This window comes from Pelobates fuscus, chromosome 3 (assembly GCF_036172605.1).
Source record: "Pelobates fuscus isolate aPelFus1 chromosome 3, aPelFus1.pri, whole genome shotgun sequence".
Taxonomy (NCBI): domain Eukaryota; kingdom Metazoa; phylum Chordata; class Amphibia; order Anura; family Pelobatidae; genus Pelobates; species Pelobates fuscus.
Window position 1 is genome coordinate 252338379 of NC_086319.1, and position 18635 is coordinate 252357013.

The following is an 18635-nucleotide window of genomic DNA, read 5'->3' on the forward strand; positions in this document are numbered from 1 at the left end:
CCTAGGCTGTAATGTAAACCCTGCCTTTTCTTTTTTTTTCAAATTCTTTATTTTTAGAGTGACATTGGTATTTCTGCGTATAACACATCATCAGTTACATTACAAGTTCCTTTGTTGACAATGGTATGGGTACAATTGGCACTGGAACATACCGCGTCCGCGGTTTAGGTATAGTTTCTCAGATTCGTTAGTGTTAGCTAATTGGTGTCACTGTTATACATTATATACATTGTACATAGAAATAGTACAATGAGAAACGACAATAATCATAAAAGGAGAACGACAAAAAGAAAGAACATATTAAAGGTGCACGCTATAGAGGTGTCTAAGTATAATCGGTTAAACCATGTAGTATCCAGCCCGGAGGGACGAGCCACGTAGTCCAGACCTGTGCTCTGAGCGTGGGGTATCCACCCCTGTAACATCAAACACTGCTCGTTGGCTGGATGCTCAATGAGTAAGTCCTCCCGATGCTGCTGATGAGTGGACTTAGTCTGTTGTCCCTCATCATCTCTAGTATGAATTAACCGAGGGGGGGGGGGGGGGGGTGGATAGTCTGGGGGGGGGAGGGAGTGGATTCCCATGGTGAGCATCGGAGCGCCGTGCAGGAGGTGTTTCACTTTTTACCTGTCAAGTGTGGTAGCGGTGGAAGGCAGTGTGTCAGTGGGGTGGTCCTAGTGTGGTCTACTTATGCACCCCAGTCACCAGCCATCCACATTTCCCAGATTTTTTCGTATGATTTTATATTACCTCTCACTCGTGCTGTGAGGTCGTCCATAACCCGTATGTCCTTTATTTTAGGAATTACTGCGGTCACCTGGGGGATTTCTGGTTTAAGCCATGCCTGTGCCATGGTTAGTCTGGCCGCTAACGTGATTTTATGAAGCAGTTTTTGTTGCTTCCTAGGCCAATCGTCTAGAGTTCTCGAAAGCAAAAATACCCATGGGTCTATAGTTATGTGCCTGTGGAATACTTGTTGTAATAGGTTCCCTACATCTCGCCAGAAAGCCTGTGCTTTAGGGCATTCCCACCACATATGGATGTAAGTCCCCTTATGCCCGCACCCTCTCCAGCACAGGTCGTCAGGGGTTTTTCCCATGCGATATAGTTTTGCCGGGGTCGTATACCATCTCAGCATGGTCTTGTAGGCTTGGGTGACGCATATCGAGATAGTTTTGTTCGCTTCCCAGATGTCCCTCCAATCTGTGCCCTCTAGAGTCTCATTTAGGTCAGTTTCCCACTGTGTGGTGTAGGGGAGGCTACCCCAATCTGAGCTGTTTGTGCATAGGTGTGCGTAGAGGTTAGATATCAACCCCTTTGGGGGGTTTTCTTTGAGGCACATTCGCTCGAAGCCTGTGAGTGCGGTGGTTGCTGCCGTTTTTGCTAATTTATGTTGTGCGAAATCTCGTATTTGCATGTATCTAAAGAAGTCTGAGGGGCCCAGCCTGGTCCTTTCTGTCAGCTTGTCGAACGTCACCAATTGGTTCCCTTCATATAAGTGTAGCGCCCTCTGTATCCCCGCCTCCTCTATGTTTTTAAAATCTTGGGCCCTCATACCCGGTAAGAAAGCTCTATTTCGAAACAGGGGCATCATTGGGGAGGGGGCCGTGGTTAGTTTGAATTTTAGGGCCGTGGAGTCCCATACCCGTAGGGAGTTCAGTATGGCTGGGCAGCCTGTGCGTAAGATCGCCCTGTGTTCTCTGGGTACCCATATGTAGAATTGGGGCAAGTCGGCTCCCGTGAAGCCAGCTTCAAGGTCTGCCCATCTGCGGGTTCCCGGTGTTGAATGCCACAAGGCCACTTGTGTCAATTGAGCCGCTAGGTAGTAGTTGTACAGATGGGGCAACCCTAACCCCCCTCCATCTTTGGGTCTGTATAGAATGTTGCGGGCCACTCTGTGTCGTTTGCGTTGCCATATAAAGTCTCCGATAGCCCTCTGTAAGGGGGCCAGGTCTTTTTTAGTGACGGGGATGGGGAGGGCTTGGAAGAGGAAGAGGAGCCTGGGGAGTATATTCATTTTGATTGTGTGCACTCTCCCTATCCAGGATATGGGCTTATCCGTCCATTTGTCAAGGTCCGCGTCCAGGGTCCTGATAAGGGGGGTGTAGTTAGCTCCGTACAGCTTTCGGGGATCAGCCGTCAAATGTATCCCTAGATACTTAATCGCGGTATGTGTTATGGGTATGTGGTGGTGATTCCTAATGTGCATCGTATCGTTTGCCGTCATGGCTATTGGGAGGGCAGTGGATTTCGATAAATTGACTTTATATCCTGAGAGGGCTCCGTATTCTGTTAGGTCCCTGTCTAGAGCCGTCATCGAAGTTTTTGGGTTTGTAAGGGTGAGAAGGACATCGTCTGCATATCCCGAAACTTTATATGTTTGGTCGCCCACTGTTATTCCCTCTATGGCCTTGTTTGTTCTGATTGCTTGCAGCAAGGGTTCTAACGTGAGTACGAATAGGAGGGGCGATAGTGGGCAGCCTTGGCGTGTGCCGTTATGCAGGGTGATAGGGGATGTCTTGGCGCCAGGGATCCGTATGAGTGCCTTGACGTCGGTGTACATGGCTTGGATCGTTTGTATATATGTATCTGGGAATTGGAGGTGTCGTAAAAGTTCAAACAGGTATACCCAATTAACTCTATCGAACGCCTTTTCGGCGTCAAGAGAGAGAACGAGCGTAGGGGTTTGTGAAGTCGTCTGTGTCCAAATAAGGTTGATGTTACGTCTGGTATTTTCGAACAGTTGGCGGTCGGGGATGAATCCTACTTGGTCGGGATGTACTAGTCCTTGTATGTGTGGGGCCAGTCTGTCTGCTAGTATCTTGGCTAATAGTTTTACGTCGTGGTTGATCAATGATATGGGCCTGTAATGTTCCGGGTATGACGTGTCCTTCCCCGGTTTAGGTATTAATACAATGTGGGCTGTTGACATATCTGGGTCGGGGCGTCCGCCCTGCATCAGGTGGTTAAACCATCCTAGCAGGTGGGGTATTAGTTCCTCCCTATACGTCTTGTAATAGCTGCCCTCATAGCCGTCTGGGCCCGGGGCTTTATGTCCTTTAAGTCTAGTGATGGCTCTATCTATTTCGTCTGCTGTAAATTCTTCCCCTAGGGTTTCTGTGAGTGCAGGGGTCAGTTTCGGGAGGTTGAGTTTATGTAGAAATTGCCTAATCTCGTCCTGCATGTGTGGGGTCTTGTCTGCGTCTGTGGGTGTGTGGTTGTATAAAGTTTTATAGAATTCTGTGAATATTTGAGCTATGTCGGTGGGTGCTGTCTTTGTTCGACCTTCGCGGTCTCTAATTGCCGTGATATGATTTTGTTTTGGCCGCGGGCGGAGAGTGCGCGCTAAGAGCGTGTGCATCTTGTTGGCTTGTTCATAGAAATTTCTCTTGGACCAGGTCATTGCCTTAGCTACGTCATCTAGTAGGGTTTCCCTAATGTGGCGCCTGGTAATTTGTAGGGCTGTGAGTCCTTCGGGGGAGGGGTTAGTTTTGTGTCTCTGTTCTTGGGTGTGGAGGTCGCGTAAAAGGGATTTTAAGTGCGTAGTTTTTCTTAACTTTTTTCTGGTCGCCTCTCTAATTATGACACCTCTGATGACCGATTTATGAGCGGCCCATATGGTGGCCGGAGTCAGGTCCTGAGTGGTGTTTAACTGGAAATATTCTACTATTTCTTTGCGAATAGTCTCTTTGATATCTGGGTCTTGTAGAAGGGAGGTGTTTAGTTTCCAATTCCATTGGGTTCCCGCGCACAGACTGCCCAGTTCTATGGAAATGTCTGCATGGTCAGACCAGGTTATAGATCCTATTGATGTCTTAGTGGTTCTTTGGATGGTTTGGCCATTAACTAGAAAAAAGTCTATGCGGGAGTAAGAGTCGTGGGGTGCTGAGTAGAAAGTATAGTCAACCTCCCCTGGGTGTTGGGCTCTCCACGCGTCTATCAGACCTGATGAGTTTATGAAGTCGTGTACCAGTCTATCTTGTCTCCCTCTACCGTGCGAGCGTGGTAGGCCCCTTATGGTCCCCCTATCTGTAGCTGGGCACGGAGCAGCATTAAAGTCTCCTCCCATGATGATCATGCCGTGTTGTAGGGCCCGTAACTTGTCAGACATTTGGTCCCAGAATTCTTTGGTTGGTTCGTTAGGTGCGTATACATTTATCAGGTGTATGGTGTGTGCATACAATGTCCCGGATAGTATTATGTATCTCCCGTCTGAATCCAGATTGACCCCTGTGACGCGTAGTGGGCAGCGTTTGTGTATCAGTATCGCAACACCGTTGCGTTTGGAGTGTGCTCTAGCCTCAGAACCCGTGTTGTATATGTGGTCTTTGAGGGAAAACCCTAGAGATTTTGGGAGGTGAGTTTCCTGTAAGAAGGCTATGTCCGGGCCTAATCGTTTAAGTTCCCTGTATAGGAGTCTGCGTTTTTTTAGGGGCGTTCAACCCTTTAACGTTTAGGGAGTTAATTCGTGTGGTCATGTTGGTGAGTGGGTTGCGTGTATGTGAGCTGACTTACGGGTGTTGCCTTCCAGCTGATTCTAGGGCGTTGTCTTTGGGGTGTCCCAACTCCTTGTTGCCTTGACCTCCTAGCCTGAGACGCTCCGGTCACCATGAGGGGGGAGAGGGGGGGGAGGGAGAGAGAGAAGTTATTCAAATTACCGCACACATATTTACAGAAACAAATACAAATACAAATACAAATAACGTAAAAGAAACATAGTAGAGAGATAAACCGTCTGGTCTTATCGTTTGCCAGACTCGTGTGGGGCGTCTGCATCGGAGCTGCTGGCCCAAAAAAAGAAAATGGGTCCAGAGCACCGAAGCAAGGTCCCGAACTGGTACCAATTTGTCCATTAGGCCCTGTGGTGAATGCATGAGCGCGGCTGCTGGGCTGTCTCATCGCTCTGGCGGACCTGCCCGCCGGTCAGTGAGTTGCTCTTGTGGACTTTCCGCTTTTCGTCTCTGAGATGGCTGGGCAATGTTCTTTCGGGGCATCTCAACACTCAAGAGTCTCCTTGTGTCTGGAAGAGGGGTGGTGAGCCTCTCAGCCCTGAAGTGTATGCAATCCCTGTCCCACGACACAGTTCCCTTTGTCCCCTCCATACCCCCCATTCCCCACCCCAATTAGGCTGGGATCAAGTGTCCAGTTGGCCTTCTGTCTTTACAATAAAGCTGTGGATCGCCTTTGCCATTTGTCTGGGTATTCTATCTCAGTTCGATAGTTTTTATTGCAAAAAGTAAGTTCTTGGATATGGGCAGAACCTTGAATAGTCTCATCTTCCTTCATGACCAACTTTTAGTTTATTTTCGCTTGTTTACTGGTTTATTTGTGTTATTTTTATTTTTTGTTATTTTTGGTTTTTCCTTTTTTTTTTTTTTTTAAGATTATTAGATATTGAGGAAGTTATCATTCGGTATCCGTTAAAGACTTGTTGGCTATCTTAATATTTTGAACTAGATCGTAGTTTTATATTTCTGTTAATATTCGCTATTTTTCTTTTTTGATACATATTTTCAAGATATTTTCTGTTTTCTGTTTATTTATTTATTTTTATTTTTTTTTGTGTTTTATTATCGTTTTTTGTTTTTTCTGGGGGTACAACGGGTCATGTCTTGCCGTCTCAGGGTAGGTGTCCCTGGGGAGAAAGGTTCCCTTTTCCCACTGTCCAATTTCTTTGGATTGTCTATTTAATTACATTTTTGAGAGTAATGTCCTGTTTTTTTTTTTTTATTTTTTTATTTTTTTTTTCTGTATAATACTGAGAATTTCGGGGTGCTTTAGGGGGAAGAGAAGGGAGTGATCTAGGGGGGGGGCATGATCGTCTATTGAGTCTCTGTTTACCTCACCCTTCCGAGGATGCATGTCCATGCGGGGTAGTTCTCAATGACAGGGAGCAAGATCATAAGTAGTCAGTACCGAGGGTTGCCTTCTTTATTCCCCGGCTGTATACCACTCCCTGGGTAGCTGCTGTATGTCCGTCGGGTTTGCGGTCTGCCATTGTAGATTTTGCGGGGCCTGTATGTCTAGTGCGTGGAGGAAGGCTGTTGCGTCCCCATCAGGCGCCAACGTCTTCGGCCTTCCATTTTTGAAGGCCATGAGCTTAAACGGGTGTCCCCAGGCATATTTTATGTTGTGATTTCTGAGTAAGTCCGTGATCGGTCGCCATTCCTTGCGTCTCTGGAGGGTCTCTGGGGCCAGGTCTTGGAATAGGAGAATTTTAGTCCCATTATAAGAGACTGGGCCTTCCCTGCTGCACTTCATTATGGCTTCTTTTGTTTGAAAGTTTTGGAACCGCATTATGACATCTCTCGGCTGTCTAGTGTCAGTTTTCCTGGCGCCTAGGGCTCTATGTACCCGATCAAGATGCCATAGTTGGTCGGGGATGTTAGGTGCAAGGGGTTTTAAGATTGCTAGTACTATGTCCTGTAGGCTTCCTTCCCCCTCACCTTCAGGTAGGCCTCTCAGCCTAATGTTATTTCGGCGTGAGCGGTTTGCTAGGTCCTCCAGCGCGGCTTCTGCAGCCCGCAGTCTCGTGGTGAGGGAGTTTACCTGGCAGGTTACCTCGTTATGTGCTCTGACGGTGGTCTCCTGCCTCTGTTCCAGGATGGCCGTGCGGTGCCCCAGTGCCGCGATCTCGGCCTTCACTTCCGCCGTGGTCCTGTTGATCTCGCCCGCCAGGAAAGATTTTACCTCCAGCAGTTGCGCGATGATCTGGGAGGTGTCCCCTTTCGGTGAGCTGGGGCTCCGTGGGGACTCCGGTCGCACCGGTGCCGACGGGGTCTTAGGGCTGTGTCGGCCGCCATCTTGCTGTTCCGGCTGGGCCGCACGGGAAGCCGCGAACATGTCTGCCACGGACGTACCCGTTTCTGTCAGCTTCTTGTTCAGTTTCCGCTGGAGCCTTCTATCCATGCCGGTGCCCAGTGTGAGTTTTTCGGCGTTTTTTGCTCGTTTGGTAGCTTTTGTGTGCTTTGGGGCCCAATGTCGGCGGGAGCTTAGCTTACATGCGTCCGCTCGGCTTCGTGGTCAGGCCACGCCCCAAAACCCTGCCTTTTCACCAAAAAAGCCTGGTTGGAATGATTATACTCACCAGAACAAATTTGATAAGTTGTAGTTTTTCTGGTGACTATATCAAAATTGTCTTTCAGTGACACCTGTACTCTGTACTAAATATAAAATGAGATTGTATTTTTTAAGAAGGATAAATGTAAAGGTGGTTATATCTGTGATTTATTTTCATGGTAATCATGTATTAAATATAATGTGCAGTGTCCCAATACATTTATTCTGTGGTATCAGATTGATAATAACCAAAGACATGTATCCATCACAGCATAGTACTGGGAATTGTATTCTCTTGTGGGCATAAACTAGAGATGTGTCATCCATGTATGCATACTTCTCTTTCATTTCAAGGTGATAAATATGTTGGGGAAATCCCCATAGAACTGCGCATTTCAGAGCCTTCTTACTAACATTCAGAAAATGTGGAATATGAGTTGTGAAAGAAACTGATGTTACCTGTCCTGTTTTATATATGTGTGTGTGTGTGTGTGTGTGTGTGTGTGTGTGTGTGTGTGTGTGTGTGTACTATAATTATGTGTATAAGCGGCTAGAGTTGCCTTTACATTAGTCAATGTACAGTGAGGGCTGGTACTCCCAATGTCTTCTCGATATTTGACCTTGTGTATATATTCTGGTATTTAAACTTTTATTCTATTGACACAGTTTCCTTCAGACAAATGTTTCTCACCAAATACTGTTGACTTATAAAGTTTAAAGATATAATGTCATTTTTTATCAGTCCCTTTCATACAAAAATTTTCAAACTAACTGCACACTCCTATATGTTCTCACAGATCTAGATACGCTGAGATAGGTAAATTGATGTGCATAGTGCTTGAGTAGCCGCTGTAAATCAGGCTTGCAGTGCTGCAACTCCATACCGCCAAACATTTCAAGTAGACAAAGAGGGAGACTTTGATTTTAGGGTGTGGCCAGGGGCAGAGCTCGTCTGAGAAAATTTAGGTGAAATGCTAATAACAATTTATGCAACTAATATGCACTTTAAAACACATTTACACAGATTGATTTCTAAGCACATGTACTGTAGTGTAAAGACATATTAGTGAGAGTATTATTGGAGGACAGTGTCATAATACCAAAGATTACAAATTCAGTGAGACCGTTATGGCTTTAGGCCCTGATCTTCTGTCCTAGACTGATTATCTAGTATCCCACTAATGAACACACCAGGCACAAATTCTCACAAATTCTCAGAAAGCACTAAGCTAATTCCGGACACTTCTGCTTATGCAACAGAGATTCAGCACTGCTCTGTGCATGTGCAGACCTAGGAGAGCTGACTTGCAAAGCTTCTAACTTATAATGAATGTGTGTGTGGGGGGGAGGGGGGAATAAGTCACATCGAGCATGTACTGCACATTAAGAGCAGGGTCTGTACATAAAGAACAGTGTAATTTAAAGGGACACTCCGCTGCCCAAATAAAATAATAGCATCTATAAAAATCATTCTTTAGTATATGTACACCCAATGAAAACATAAACATAATTTTTTTTTTTTTATTTGGGTGTACTAAAAACATCTTGTAAAAACTTCTACTCACTTATCTGATGTCTATGCAAGCCCTACCCTTCTTACCCCGCCCAGACCTTCTGTGGCTGTCCAGTCACAGACTTTCTTTGAAAATGAAAACAAAGTATTGCTAATTTTACTATTAGGATTTTACATTTATAGATAGTGTTGGTAAAGAACAGCCTTGATTTTTTTTTTTCTTAATTGTTTTTTTATGAACATATAATGCTGTTTTTTTATATTTGATGCAAGTGTATAATGCATTTCTATTTATAATTTACCATCGTGGCACATTGTTGTAGAGGATGACCTGTGTGCAAACTATGTTTTAAGTAGTTCACTCTATGAAAAATAAAAGTAATAATAAGTTATTTTTCTTTTTTGTTTTAGAGCTCGCTATAACAATGGGGTTGGGCAATCAGTTGACAGTCCGAGCCTAATAACAAGCTGCAACTCCACCAGTGGCAATGAATCCACATCCACGACGTATCCGCCTAAAACCATGGCTGGTAGCAAAGGTGGACAGCGGCCTGTATCCAGGACTACACTGGGAAGATCGAGATAGAAAGCTTTTTCGCATCCCCTGGCGTCATGCAACCCGCCACATACCAATACAAGATGATGAGAACACTATATTCAAGGTAGGCATATCTGTTTAAAGTCTGTTGTCTTTGGGGTGAGGACTGAAAGTTCAGAAGAATTACTGGTCCATAATGCAAACGGTATTTAAAATATGACTTGACGATAGAAAACATAGGAAATGTATATTTGCTTGTACATATCCCAGAAACCTCTGCTGAACATGTGTTCTCTGCGGCACAGGCTCTACAGCCTAGTCTAATCTAACTATCAATTTGTGAGATATCTTCTTGATCCAAGGAGAGATCTGATTGCCATTCAGGGGTCAAGAAGGATTTTTTTCCCAGCAACATTTAAATATGATTAAAACTGGGTTTTTGCCTTTTTTTTTTGTATCAACAGCAAAAACAAATGTAGGAAAGGCTAAACATGATGCACGCATGTTTCTTTTCAGGTTTGTAACTATGCCTGTACATATCCTATCAATCCTGTTGAGTTGCAGAGGTTTATTTATACATTTATGGTGTACGTTCTGTGCTCATTTGGAAAGCCGTGCAAGGATAAAGATAGGCTTAGCAGTTTTAAACTTTGTTGATTTAAATGTCATTATTATTATTATTATCATTTTATTACCATTTCTAATATTTCTCCTCTAGTCTTACCTGATGAATGAGACTTTCTCTTTCAACCCTTCTTTTGTACTGAAAAGAAAGATTGAACTAGAGAAGTCTCTTCACATCATCGAGATTTGGACAGACATTTTCATAAACTCTACAAAGATGACTACATGCTTGACTTGGAAAGTGCTATAAAACATTATCATTGCTTCAAGCATGTGGCATGTTACTATAAGTAATTTCCCAATATACTTCTCTTTAGAATCTCTGAGGCAAACAGACTTTTCATAGTGAAACAGTGGAAACGTGCACTACTTTCACACAAGTGGAGAAAAACTCACAAATGTAGAACGGTAGAACATTTCCAGCAACAAAGAAATATATACTATGTGTGAGCAACATTTGTGCTTACAACTCTGCACATACAGAGATAACTGCACTTTTTTGCACCCCCAACACATTCTGGTGGGCATATGCAAATTTGTTTAGATTTTTGCTTCCCAAGCACTACCGAGCCTCAATAGCAAACCAGTAACCAACCTCATGCTTATGATTTGCATTAACAATGAAACAGCTGTCCATGAGTGGTTCACTGGCTTTGCATCTTTTCACAGCTGTTGTATGCAGCAAACCCAGACTCAAAGGAATCCATGTTTAAAATGGAATGAGGCAAAAATGTGATTCTTTCTTAAACTAATTTGCATATTCCTACCCAGAATCCTTTGCGGTAGTAACATCACTGCAAATTTGTGATTTCTGTGGGAAAAGCAAGTCTTATGGCTTGACTGGTGTGCAGATTTTTGTTTCATATATATGCAGGTATTGAGTGCATTGCAATTTTTAAATTTTAGATGTTAAAGGACCACTATAGGCACCCAGACCACTTCAGCTTAATGAACTGTTATGTTTACCTATGGGTTAATCCAGCCTCTAGTGGCTCTCATTGACAGCCGCTAGAGGCGCTTCCGCGCTTCTCACTGTGATTTTCACAGTGAGAAGACTCCAGCGTCCATAGGAAAGCATTGAGAATGCTTTCCTGTGGACTGGCTGAATGTGCGAGTGGCTCTTGCCGTGCATGCGCATTCAGCCGATGACCGGAAAGGAGGCAGAGAGTCCCAGCGCAGAGGGAGCCCGGCAGTGGAGAAAAGGTATGTGTTTAACCCCTTCCTCACCCTGGAGCCCGGTGGGAAGGGGGACCCTAAGGGTGGGGGGGGACCTAGAGACCCTATAGTGCCAGGAAAACGAGTTTGTTTTCCTGGCACTATAGTGGTCCTTTAACCCCTTAAGGACGGAGGACGGTTCAGGACCGTCATCGGCATTTTTGCGTTGCCGACCGGTGACGGTCCTGAACCGTCCAATGTACTTACCCGATCGCCGTCGTTCCCCCGGCGGCGATCGGCGGTGCTCCCGGTGTGGGGAGACTGCCTGCAGCCCAGACAGTCTCCCCATGGCGGTTTAGGACCCCTGGGGCCATGTGATCACCCAACAGGGCGACCACATGGTCACAATAGGTGTCCTAGTCTCTGCCTGCAGGGGGACTGTCTGTGCTGACAGGCAGTCTCCCTGCAACTGTAAAATAAAATAAAAAATTAAAGTGAAAGTAAATAAAAAAAATATATATTATTATATGTGTATATATATGATATATAGACATATATTATACCTATATAATATATGTCTATATATCATATATATAATGTCATGCTAAGTGTATTTTTATATTAATATGTACATATATTAATATAAAAATACACTTATAATTAATTTACACACGTATATATATATAATATATATAATAACTATATATATTATTATAAAATACGAATAATAAATAATTTAAATTAAATTAAAAAAATTAAAAATAATAATAAAAATTAAAAAAAATATATATATCTATACGAAATGTTATTCTAACTGTATTTTGATATTAATATATATATTTATATCAAGATACACTTAGAATGAAATTGTATATATATTTATGTATATATAAATAAATAAAAAGAATGCGAACTATTCATATGTCCATATACAAAATTACATAATTATATATACACGTAGACTTCAAATATATAAATATGCATATATATTTAAATTCTACGTGCGTATTTATGTAATATTTTTACATAATTAAGTTATTTTATTGATTGCAATTTAAGGGACCTGCCTGCCAACCCAGGACGAAAGTACAGAGAATTTAATTTGCTATCTCTGTATTTTACCCTGTAACGTTCTACGACACCCTAAAACCTGTACATGGGGGGTACGGTTTTACTTGGGAGACTTCGCTGAACACAAATATTAGTGATTCAAAACAGTAAAACATATCACAGCGATGATATTGTCAGTGAAAGTGACTTTTTTTGCATTTTTCACACACAAACAGCACTTTTACTGATGATATAATTGTTGTGATACATTTTCCAGTTTTGAAACACTAATATTTGTGTTCAGCAAAGTCTCCTGAGTAGAACAGGACCCCCCATGTACAGGTTTTATAGCGTTTTTGAAAGTTACAGGGTCAAATATATGGGTCAAATATTTTTACATTGAAAATGGCCAGGTTGGTTACGTTGCCTTTGAGAGCGTATGGTAGCCCAGGAATGAGAATTACCCCCATGATGGCATACCATTTGCAAAAGAAGACAACCCAAGGTATTGCAAATGGGGTATGGGGTAACCACTTAGTCACAAACACTGGCCAAAATTAGCGTTCAATTTAGTTTTTTTACTTTTTTCACACACAAACAAATATGAACGCTAACTTTGGCCAGTGTTTGCGACTAAGTGGCTACTAAAAAAGTCTGGACATACCCCATATTGAATACCCTGGGTTGTCTACTTTTAAAAAAATATGTACATGTGGGGTGTTATTTAGCAATTTATGACAGATAATAGTGTTACAATGTCACTATTGATACATTTTAAAAATGTATGTTTTGAAACCGCAATATCCTACTTGTACTTATAGCCCTATAACATGCAAAAAAATTGCAAAAAGCATGTAAACACTGGGTATTTTTGAACTCAGGACAACATTTTGAATCTATTTAGCAGTTTTTTTCATTTGCTTTTGTAGATGAGTAAAAGATTTTTCACATAAAATTCAAAAAACGTGTATTTTTTTCAATTTTTCATAATATTTTTTCATTTTTTTTAAAATTAAATTACATGAGATTATATAAATAATGGTATGTAAAGAAAGCCCCTTTTGTCCTGAAAAAAACAATATATAATTTGTATGGGAACAGTAAATGAGAGAGCGGAAAATTACAGCTAAACACAAACACCACAAAAGTGTCAAAAAGATGCCTGGTCGCAAATGTACAACATCGCAAAAAAAGTCCGGTCCTTAAGGGCTTAATAGTATTTGATGTGAAACATTCCTTATCAAGGGTACCTCTCAAAGGAGAAGCTTTAGAGTTTAAATAGTATGATGCATACAAATACAAATTAAGATAGAGGTAGTGCCATCTTCCTCTTATATATACACTGATATGAAAACGACTGTAGCAGTGCCAACCTTCATATACAAGTGTTATTAAGCAGGGATTGAAACAGGAGTTTCTAGTTTCTTCCATACCTTCTGGTCTGACTGATGGCAATGAGTCGCTGCAATGTGCAGTTTTACAGGGACTTCCCCCATCATATTTATAACCTTGAAAAACATAAAAAAGGAAGTAAGTGAGAATGTATATGTGGATCACACATTCCTAGTTTATGACCACAAGACACTGCTACTAGGCTGAGATGGTTAATGCATCTGTTGGGTTTTCATCAATCTGGTTTCCTCTGCGGCACACACAGGACATTCTACGGAACAATTAGTTGCGATCTGCAAATCACATTTAATAAATAATTTAACATGAAAATAAAATAAAATTCACACACATTTAACCATCTTCAAAATTATCCTTCTTAAAATTAAAGTATAACCTCAGTATTAATCTGGCTTAACATTTAGTACATTCAAGGTTTGTAGGTGTTGAAATCCCGTGCAGTTTAACAAAAGGACATTATAAATTTCAATGGCCAAGTTGTCCCCCCAAATAGTAAAAAAAAAAAAAAAACCTAAGCATGTTTCTCTTAGCTTGAGGTATATAAATGAATTTAGGGGAGGGGGAGGGGGATGGCTGTCATTGAGCTGAAGTGGTCTGGGTGACTAGTATCCCTTTAATGTAGTGGTTCTGGTGTCTATAGCCTGTCGCTGCAGACTTTTCAATGAAAAAAACGAGAAAAGGCAGTGTTTTTACATTGCTGCGTAGTAACACCTCTAGAGGCTGTCACTCAGATGGCCACTGAAGTGTCGCCTATCTCTGTGCTGCACAATGTGTAGCACCTACATTCAGCGTCTCCGCGCTCTACATGGCACTGTGCGTTCCTCAAAGAGATGCTTTTAATTTTAATGCATCTCTAAGGGGAAATGCTGACTGGCAATTGATGATCTCCGTTAAGGAGGCGGGCCAGCTCTGGCGAGACCGACATGGCGTTGGTAAAAAGATGAGTAAAAGCATCATTCCCATGCGGTCAGAGGGGGCTGGTGACCTAAACATACACATTCATTGACAGACACCCAGACTGACCCACACACACACACACAGAGAGAGACGCACATACTGAGAGTCAGACGCACACACGCATACAGACACACACTGACAGTCAGACACACTCATAAAGTACTATTAATACACTCAAATATACACACACACAAACATTCATACATACACACAGAGAAATACACATAGAGACATACACACGAGAGATGCACATATTTTTCTATTTTTATTTTTTTAAATACATCTTTTTTAGTCACCCTCCTGTTTCCTACCTTTTGTGCTCAGGAGGGTGGCTTCCCTGGTGTCTAGTGGGATTAGGCAGCAGCATGTGACAGGTTAGTGGGGCTGGCTGCGGCTGATGGGAGTAGGCAGACGCTGTTCCAGACTCCCTCATTTCTCTTCCTCACCGTCTCAGCAGCTCTCTCGGTGCGCCGGGAGGAAGTGAAGGGAACTGTAATAACTTCTGAGGTCACGCAGGGGAAAGGACTGGTTACCTGTGTTCCGTCGGCTTTGTGGCATGGGGGCGGGGGGCTGGAGGCGGGCGGGGAGCAGGGTCGGGTATGAGGCATTGGGGCGGGTAGCAGGGTCGAGTATGGGGTCGGGAGGAGGGCGGGGAACAGAGCCGTGTTTACCTGGAATCCTACCAGTTTAGCTTGCAATTCCCCTGCACGGGGATTGAGTCAGAAGGAGGAGGGAGCGGGCGGACCAATCCCAGACGACAAGACAAAATATTTAGTCGACATGGCGACCTGGCGCCTGGGATTTGTTGAGCCCTGATGTAAACACTGCCTTTTTTCTGAAAATACAGTGTTTACTGTTAAAAGCCTGCAGAGACTGATTATACTCACCAAAACAACTACATTAAGCAGCATTTGTTATGGTGACTCTTAGGAGGTCTAAAAAGCTAACCCAATGTAGTAAACAGAACAGAAAGGTCATCAACTTGGAGGAAAGAAACAAAAATCATGTAAAGTGCTTACTCGGCCTGTACAAGATGAAATCACATGCACAGTTGGACTATGAAAAGGCCTTGCAGGCAGGATCTGCCTTAGGGGTGTGCGAGCTGTGCGGCCGCACAAGGCGCCATGGCAGCAGGGGGCGCCATGCGGCCAACACAGCTCACACATGGCCGGCCAGGTTAAAAATAAATACAAAAATTGTGGCGGGGCGGAGCTAAAAGTGGCAGGTAACTGCTGCAGGGGAAGCAGGAAGGAGTCCCTGCTTCCCCAACAATTATTCTCCAGGAGCTGAACTACCTCCACTCCTCCATAATGAACAGAGGTAACTGTGTGTGTGTGTGTGTGTGTGTGTGTGTCTATGTGACTGTGTGTGTGTGACTGAGTGTTTGACTGTCTGTGTGTGTGTGTGTGTGTGTGTGTGTGTGTGTGGCTGTCTGCCGGTGTGTGTGGCTGTCTTCCTGTGTGTGGTCAGACTGTATGTGTGGCTGTGTGTGTGGGGCTGTCTGCCTGTATTTGTGTGTGAGTGTGTTTATCTGCCTGTAACTGTGTATGTGTGTTACTGCCTGTACCTGTGTGTTTCTGCGACTATCTGCCCTCCGACTATGTGCATGTGGTGTAATTGACAAGTGTATATGTATAGCTGTGCATCTGACTGTGGGACTGTGTGCACATAACTGCAAAAATCTACACATGCATTCACACATCGACTTAAATGCATATTTTTATCTGAATTAAATACCCAGCACAAATATCACATACAACCAATACACGTATATCACACACAGTTAATACACCCATTACAAATATCACACTAAGCCAACACATAGCATACATATCACACACAGTCATCATACCGATCACATACACAGAAAACACAAACATTACATCATATTATAGTGAGATGTATTACAGTGAAGCTCTGGTATATAAAATGCACATTACTCTGTGTTTTATAGTTAGGGAGCTCGGTGATACACTAATAGACACATTACTTAGAGTTGTATTGTTGTGTAGTGTATGATCTTGTCACAGAGCTTTATTGTTTTGGAGCTCTGTGATAAATGGAGAAGTAGCTCATTACTACAAAATTTCATTTCCAAAGAGGTCATGGTAAATAAGTATAAACCAGAGCTCCAAAGCAAAACCACTCACAGTATTATGTGACATACTTAGTCTGCTCCTCTGTAATGTAGGGGAGGCAGTCTGGCACTTCTGGCCTGCACTTTTGTTGGCTGCAGACCATAAGTAGCTGTCTTCCTAGCTCGGGATAATCAGAGCGCTGCCGCAGATTACCACAGGACACTGCAAGTCCCTGCGCTTGCGAGACAGTTACACATGGTCTGTACCTAGTAAAGGGGCAGACCCGATTCAGATCAGCATGCCCCTCTCCCGACTAGGTAAAAACAGAAAAGGAGGAATGAATATGTGTTTTTAAATCATTATTAATGTAATAAATCCCCTATACAGTCACTTCACTCCTATACACACGCACACACTTTGTGGGTAGGGGGCGGCGCTGTGAAGATTTTTGCACAGGGCACCTAAAGGCCTTAGGCTTGCAGGAAATTGTCTAGCAGGATGTGTTGTGGTTAGAAACCTTTCTTATCCAAAGTCCAAAAGCCAAAAGCTTTATGAGATTTCAGTGTGTTAAAGACCACAGCAATGGGTTATTACCACTGGCAAAAATTCCTATGGAGGAATGGATGCTGAGGAAGTACTTTAAAGAATGAATGTGTGTTTGATAGCAGGAATGGTAATTTGTGGTACTTGCAGTGAAGCATGGCAATTACCTAGAAAATTCCCATGCCATAACGCGGTTAATAGTGTGACACTTGCCTGAGTCCTCTAGATCCCGGTAAGGAAACCTAGTATATCCAATACTCATTCGGTAGTTTCCTTCCGAACGGTCAGAGCATCAGTGACTATAACTCTCCGTCCGGCAGATAAAATAAACGAATCCCATACACATGCAATAGCTTTACCAGACGATTCCCTTAGTAAAGCATACGAATACCCAAACATCAGCCGGAACATTAGAAGAAGGGTGCAACAGAACTGAGCTTTAATGATGCCACACTGGCTTTTATGCAAGTCCCCATGCAAGGGGACAACCATAGGGAGGGACATGGTACAGCCAATCATAACAAGAAAAATAGTTATACACTCCCATTGCAAACATATAATTCCCTCTCCAGGCAGAAAAAGTACAGTTTTCCCCAACTTTCAGAACACCCCTAAAAACATGGGGTATTCCCTTAAAAGTCACATCTCCTGATAGCCCTGACCTGGGTGACCAACATATCCAAAAATCATTCAGATCAGTTCAGGGGTTTTCAAATTCCATGGAGGTCTTAGGTGACCGGCTTCCCACGAGGCTGCTGCCCAAAACAGTTCCAGGAGTTTGGGTGGTTTTGCCGGTCTATTTTGTGAACTTGAAATAAACTAATAATCCCACGAACGGTTTCCCCTGGATCCTAGCAGCGGTTGTTCCCCTCATACGAATGCACAAAAGTACTGAACAGTGCTCTCCTAGCTGTTCGGGAAACAAAGATGCAGTGTTCGTATGTTGGGACCGGTGTTCGGGAAGTCCAGTGTCCGATTTTAGTTCCAGACACTCAACGACCAAGGCCCGCTCCCTTTGTTCGCACAAACAAGATGGACGCCGTTTTCTAAGCCACGTGGTCTTCGGCAATACAAATGGTGTACGCACAGGTAGAGGGTTTAATTGAAGCATGCTTTTGAAGTTAACGTGCCAGGGGGGTGGTCTCTGTTCGGTAGTTACATCTACCGAAGGAAAAGGGGAAAAATACAGAACACAAAGAGGGATTTCTTCACAATCCCCTTTTACTGATCTTTCCTCTAGATCCCCTTTTACAGATAATGTGCAAAGATAACTTCCACTATAGCAATATCAGTTCTGCCTGTTTGGATGAATTTATAAGCTGAACATGTCTTCTGATGCTCCTTAGCCAATTCTTTCCATAGTTGGACAAAATTGATATTTTATAAATTCTGCTTTAGTGATACCTGTGAAGAGAGGCCGCACAGTTGGCGCCTTATGGACCCTGGTAAATGTCAAACTGTTAAGTTGTTTGGATTTCCCATTTCATCCCTCAAATGAAAGTTACCTGAACATTTATTTTGATAATAGTGGAAAAGGTGTTATATATGTTATCCTCTTTATCTCTGTGCAGTTTATTTGTTTCAGCTATTTTATCCTCTTGTTGTTTCACTCTGTTACAGATCTCTTGTTCTTTTTCTTCATATTATGTTGTATCCCTATTAATATTTTCCTGAGTTTTTGATACTTTACCTTCCCCCTTTATTAACC

The 18635-nt window shown here is 43.0% G+C and overlaps 1 protein-coding gene across 1 annotated transcript in view; it reads left to right on the top strand.

The window, feature by feature from the left end:
* The window catches only part of IRF5 (interferon regulatory factor 5), a 72722-nt gene that overhangs the window by 27173 nt on the left and 26914 nt on the right, over positions 1-18635 (top strand). Inside the window, exon 2 of the mRNA XM_063448344.1 lies at positions 8984-9234. Coding sequence (XP_063304414.1) covers positions 9061-9234 — 174 coding nt within the window. The 5' untranslated portion in view covers positions 8984-9060. The remainder of the gene's footprint in view (positions 1-8983; positions 9235-18635) is intronic.